The sequence below is a fragment of the Theobroma cacao genome, chromosome 9, assembly GCF_053813885.1.
Source record: "Theobroma cacao isolate CCN51 chromosome 9, ASM5381388v1, whole genome shotgun sequence".
NCBI lineage: Eukaryota > Viridiplantae > Streptophyta > Magnoliopsida > Malvales > Malvaceae > Theobroma > Theobroma cacao.
In genome coordinates this window covers 8,603,434-8,609,755 of record NC_142647.1, presented here as the reverse complement: position 1 = coordinate 8,609,755, position 6,322 = coordinate 8,603,434, and the positions used below count along the sequence as shown (strand labels likewise).

At 36.4% G+C, this 6,322-nt stretch overlaps 1 protein-coding gene across 1 annotated transcript; it reads left to right on the top strand.

Annotated features, from left to right (window-relative positions):
• The first annotated feature begins 3,048 nt into the window (after positions 1-3,048).
• On the top strand, positions 3,049-5,997 carry LOC18588948 (putative 2-oxoglutarate-dependent dioxygenase AOP1). The gene is made up of 3 exons (XM_007013710.3): positions 3,049-3,572; positions 4,839-5,163; positions 5,604-5,997. The coding sequence occupies exons 1-3, from the start codon at positions 3,202-3,204 to the stop codon at positions 5,841-5,843; spliced, it is 936 nt and encodes a 311-aa protein (XP_007013772.3). The 5' UTR covers positions 3,049-3,201; the 3' UTR covers positions 5,844-5,997.
• Positions 5,998-6,322: the final 325 nt, after the last annotated feature.

The window sequence follows — 6,322 nt, the reverse complement described above, 5'->3', positions numbered from 1 at the left end:
ATTATTTGGATAAATATTTAGTAAATATATATAGAAAAGCTTAATGAAAAGCATTCTCAGAACCAAATATCATATTAATTGAAATTAGACCATATAGGTATCTCTCAAATTAAATAGGGAACAAAGAACAATTGGATCAAGGAAATTAATGAGATTATATATGGTCTGAATAAAAGCCTTTTGGCAAAAGAACAAGAGTAGTTTCTAATTAACCGTAGGGATTGTGAGTATATAAGTTGAAATTGGTTTTGCTTCGGGAGGATGATAAGAGAAGGGCCAGCTAGCCAGAGCAATGCCCGAATTCATGGACTCATGTCAATGGTTCCGCCACCATAGCACAAACTAGAGAGGGGAAGATGGGTGCCTAAAAATTAATTAGCCCCACCCTCATTACGACCTTTTCCTTCCCTAACACTGACTTTTTCTTGTGACTTATGAACTACTGTATGGTCTAATAAAGCAATGAAAGGAAAATGCCAACTTGTGATGTTGATCTTTGCAAAGAATTTTTCGGTCCACATGATCAACAGAGTGAGCACCCAAATATGTGTTGGATTCCTTTTGCATACATATCTTATGACAGCTTCAAGGGTGTTTAGTGACTAAAGCTTTCTCACTTCTCTGCTGATTGATTGAGGACCAGCTTCAACATAGACTGGCACACTCAATCATCGCGTTTCTTTCTCTTGGACCACCAATAAGTTTCTAAAGTATGATTTATCTCCAAAAGGAGGGATGAATTCAAGGGAATAAATCAAAGCCCAGCTAGCTAGTCTTCACTCTTTCTTTATTGACAGTACAAGTTCATTTTCTTCGCCTTCAAGCTTTCTCTTGCAGCTAGCAAATTAATTTGTTTTGATCGACGAAGCAGCAGCAATTTTCCATCGAAATGGGAAGAAAATAACACTGTTCCGAGCATACATGGTCTTTCTTTATGAAATACAGAAGAAATTAATGATCTTTCTTCATGTGCACTACCTTGCTAATTATTCATTTTGTATAACAAAGTTATAGTTCAACTAAAGCAATAGGTAGTTTTGGATAAGTTTTGTTTTTTACTATCACGGATAAATGTAGCAAAATCAAGAACACATGGTGGTTGGACCGACTTTCAAACCAATTAATTATGTCACCAGGAGCCCCCCTAGCTGGGGAGATGATTTATAGAGCATACATTGTATCATGTGGGCTTGCTGCCGACTTGCCAATTCAATCAGAACAATTCTTGGTGCGTGTCCCATCTGAATTAAATTTTTGGTTACATATGCAAGTGAGGTTGCTACATACACATCCCACCTGTTTTTTTCTCTTCATAATCCTTTCCCAAACTGACTAAAGCTAACTGATTCCCTGAACCAACTCATCCCCCTATTGACATGTTGAGTACCATAAATAGAGATTCCTTGCTCACAAAAGATCATACCTAGGATTGGGATTCCTCACTCAAGTGTTTTTGGACGCTGATGTTTAAACTTTCTGTTTTCTGCTTAATTTCTTTTCTCACTTCTTTCTAGTTAATTACTACATTAATTAATGTACGTAACCGGCTTAAGCTTAGATAATGTACAGAGGTTTTAGATTAACAAGTTAATTGTGTCCTGCCTTTTGTTTCCAATTACCCAACCTCTTGATTATCTAAAGAGTCTCTACAAAATTATAATCGTGATTGTGTCTAACATTTAGTTTAATATTATATATATATATATATATATATTATTAAAAGAATTAAGTTGGGATCTCTTTTTTCCGAATTAAGTAGGTGGGGTACTTTGCTTTGTTGTTTTGAACCCAAGAGATGAAACCTACAAGTGACAGTCGTTCAGAGGGAGTGCATGAAACATGATCCATTGTTTGTGGGCAAAGAAAAAGAGATCCATTGTTCATGGCCATGCAAACAATAATAAGAGTTGTTATATTTCGTTGAGTTGATAATCCCGAGTCAAATGTCTCTCCTCTTGTCAATCTGATTAACAGGAAGTTGTTTGATAGAATAGGGGGCATTTTCCACACCTATAGATTTACTCGATACAAGCTTCCAAACAATGGGTTAATGAAATTCTGATACAAGGATAGAATCAGAATGATCTTGAAATGTTGGGTCAATCTTCTAATTTTCTTTATTTTTTAAATTGCACCTTGAAAGAGAATGACGGTTTGTAATTGTCATTGACCATGGGAACCCATATGGCCTTTACTAAAGAGAGGACCCGGAGCCTGTAGGAAATTTCCATGTGTCCTCAATTAACAGATGGAAAGAAATAGGGGGCTGGTTGTTTTGAACCTCTTCAAGCCCCTTCAAAGAGACCTAAGCAAACAATCAAACTCATTATTGTCATGGTATGTTTCTGTTCAGGCCCCCCTAAAAAGAATATGTTTGCTTCTATATCTATGGCAAAAAGCATTAATTGGTAAATGGGTTTATAGCTACTCTATCAAGCACACATAAATGCTAAGCGTTACAACAGAAACATTTTCCACTATGGGCGCACCAAACCTTTTTCTTCTTCTTTTTTGTTTTGATTGTGTGGGCGCCCCTACACTCTTTCCACTGGTTGTTACAATGCTGACATTATTGACTTTGTTTTGTCAGAGTCATCAGATAGCAATAAGATGCCACGCGAGCATTGAGACGGTGGGTGCTGCTCTCTCTCTCTCCACTCTGATTTAATCCATACTTTGCTATTACGTACTTTACAGTTCAATATATTTTGGTTTCAAGGACCTGAAGGTGACAGCTATTTACAAAGAAACTTTGATTGTAAATAAGGTATATCCAAGATATCTCATTAACTGTTCACATTATTTATTTAGGTCCCATTAAGTCATTTATACACAATTACAATCACGTGAAGTTCACATGATGAAATGTGCATATTGTCAATTAATTTAAACACGCAACTAGTTATATCTCATAAATATTTGCATTAAATATTATTTGGAATTAAATTTTTTTTTTTTTGCTGTGTTGGTCTTAACTCTTAAAATCCCGCTCCACATATGGTTCACAAGGGGAAAAAAATGGTGAGCTATAGAACAGGGTGGAAGGGTGCCCACATCACTTGCTCTAAAAAGTTGAGCACCTTCGAACATGTCTAGAGTAGCTCCCTTATAAACTAGGAACCTTTTTCCTTTCCACAGTGCTTCAACTTCGAGAAAGAGAGGGAAAGATAGAGATTGAGGGAGAGGGAGAGGGAGAAGGAGATGGATGGGGCTAAAATCCCAGTTCTTGATTTTTCAGGGGAGCATCTTGACAGGGAGCGTGGGGGTGAGTGCTGGGAACTGTTGTGTGGCAAAGTTAGAGAGGCATGTGAGACTCATGGCTGCTTCCTCCTAATGTACGATAAGATCCCAACAAGTCTACGTGAAGATATGCTGGTAGCCATGAAGGCATTGTTCGATCTCCCTGAAGAGACCAAGAGCAAGTACCAGAACCCTAAGCCTTACCGCAGCTATCAGGGCAAGTGCCCCGTGGTTCCTTTGCATGAGAGCTTCGGCATCGACGATGCAACACGGCTCGAAGCCGCTCAAGAATTCACTCAACTCATGTGGCCTCAGGGAAACCCAGCGTTCAGGTAAAATATATGTTCTTCTTCAAAAATAAGCTTGAATGTCAGATTCCCTTATCTTTCTTCTTCTTCTTTTTCTTCTTCTTTTCTCTTGTTTTCCATTTTTTTTCTGGTTTTTGACTGTTACCATGCAGTAGAGAAGAGCTACATGCATTAGTAGCCTCTGAATTATGGCCAAAGCTTCTGTTTGGTTGCATTAGTAACATTTTCGCATCAATGCTTCTATATATTCTTCTCAAAGAATGATAGTGATCGGATTCAGAGTTGATGAACTAAATATAAAAATTCTACTCGTAAATCACTGAATTCAAGCTAAAATATTACCATACTATCTTTTTGTTTTCCAGATGTAGAGGTAAATAACTATATAAATGTATCAAATTTTAAGAGAATTAAAACCAGCTTGAACATTTGAGTGAATTAAACTCAGTTTCTTGATAAAGAAGGTAGATAGTTTACGTTTTTATAACAGAATGTTGAGGTTCTCACATGTTTCTCATGGATTCATTACTTCCTGTTTCCTTTACAGTTAACATTTTAAATTTTTGTAAGCTAGTTTGTCATGCCATCTTTCTGCAAAAGTTGAGTATCTTTTTCCTGCTTTACCAGACCTAAAAACGTATGGTTGTTAAAATTTCGATATAATTATTCGTAAAGATTGTTTCTGAAACCAAGACCTTTAGTCACAATCAACCGAGGAAATTAACTTGAAAATCATATAATACTATTCCATTTGTCCATTAATTCACAAAGTCTATTCAAAGCAGACAACTGCTTTTAAGCTCTTATGACAACAGAAAGCTATATTTTTGACATGATAATGGCTGCCACCAAACGCCTCCACTACCTGCCAATTCCATATTTAATATGGCTTATCCTTGAAATAGATTTGTATTTAATACAGTGCCAGCTTTAAAATGATTGTTTATATTACAAACTGCACATGCCTTTGCCAGAAAATCATCACAGAGAAATAAACGCAGCCTCTTAGTAACTGGTGTCTGGTGCAGTTTCATTTAAGTCTTTGTCAAATGCTCAGCTGTAATCTGGTCGCATACTGGTCAACTGAAAACAATCAATCACCAATCACAAAATTCCAGTCATAATTACATACTTAGACTTATTATTTCCTACGCAACCCCCCTCATATTTTGAGGCCACAGATATTCCATTATTTTCACTACTAATTAATTAAGCTTCAGAAATGTTAAAACCATCTTTGATGTTTCTTCTGTTAATTTTTTTTTGTCCTCTTCTTTGTTATTATGACAGTGAGATACTCAATTCCATGAGCTCCAAGCTGCTAAAGCTAAATTTTACCATCCTGGAAATGATCTTCGAGAGCTTTCGGATGGAAAAAAAGAACTACGATGCGCTTGTGAGGGACAGCACTAGCATTTTCCGTATAATGAAGTACAAAGTTCCTCCCAGGAAGGACGAAAATCTTGGCCTTGTGGCTCACACAGACAAGAATGCTCTAACTGTTCTATGCCAAAATGATGTGCAAGGTCTTGAGGTTATGACTAAAGAAGGCCGTTGGGAACACGTGGTGGTTCCCAGAGAAGCTTTTGTAGTCATTGTTGGTGATGCCCTTAAGGTAAGTACTCTTATAAATGATTCCCTCATTCATGACATTTTCACTTTGGAACATATGGCAAGTACTCTACCTGATCCCTTGGTAAATCCTTTTGATTTTGCTATAATCAATGTTAAAACTCATCTTATTTCATGGGATTTATACATTTTCCTATTAAAGATTGATGAAGATGGTTAGCGCTGTTATGTTCATTAAATACTGAGTCTTAATCTATTCAATTACACCTTATGCTTATTGATTAGTTCCACATTAAATTTATGAAAATGAATAAACTAAAGATATCTCAATTTTCATATTCAAACAAGAAATATGTATACATCTTTGAACCTGTATTATAGAATATGTGTAGATTTATCAGAACTGAATGCATTATCACCCAGCATGCTTAAATGAAAAGGATTGACATGAATGATTAAATTAAACATGTCTCAATCCTATAGGCCTGGAGCAATGGAAGACTTGTTGCTGTGAAGCACAGGGTGGTGATGAAGGCCGACAGAGAGAGGTACTCTTTCGGGCTGTTTTCTATGCCAAAGGAAGGAGCAATGATTGAGGTGCCGCGTGAACTTGTTGACAAAGAACATCCACTCCTTTACCGGCCATTCAAATTTGCAGACTATTTCTCCTACTTTGTTTCCAATATAAGTGATGATGCACTGGAGATTTACGCAGGGGTGTGATATCCATATCATTTGGGATTGTAAATGCTGTGATCAGCTTTCTTAATGCTGTTTTACTTGATAAAAACATGTGTTAGTTTCCCGTCTTCATACTTCAAATGAAACATATGGTTTGCTGAAAAAGTGATTTAAAAGCAAAATTCTTCTTTGACAATGATAGCAAATCACTTCTATAGACCCACCCTGAAACAGTGACTTGCTTGTAGTACTGGTGAAGCCAACCTACAAGCCTCTAGCCAACTTATAATACAGTTCTCAAGAAATCTTCGGATGTTTCATTTTTTCCAATAAACACACCTGAATTTAAGACTATTCAGAGGTGAAATTTGTACCAAGCATAGAAAAGGTCAGCTGGGAAGTTTAATCACATAAATGAAAAAAAGACCTATTATTACACTAGCAGCTTAATTTTGTTACCATCACATTTCACTGTTTTTTTTTTTTTTTTTTGTTTTCCTTCATTACACTTGGAGCTAATT

Coding starts and splice junctions, on each gene's coding strand:
- LOC18588948 (XM_007013710.3), top strand. CDS start 3,202: ATGGATGGGGCTAAAATCCCAGTTCTTGATTTTTCAGGGGAGCATCTT. Junction 3,573..4,838: donor CAGGGAAACCCAGCGTTCAG/GTAAAATATATG, acceptor TTATTATGACAG/TGAGATACTCAATTCCATGA. Junction 5,164..5,603: donor TTGTTGGTGATGCCCTTAAG/GTAAGTACTCTT, acceptor TCAATCCTATAG/GCCTGGAGCAATGGAAGACT.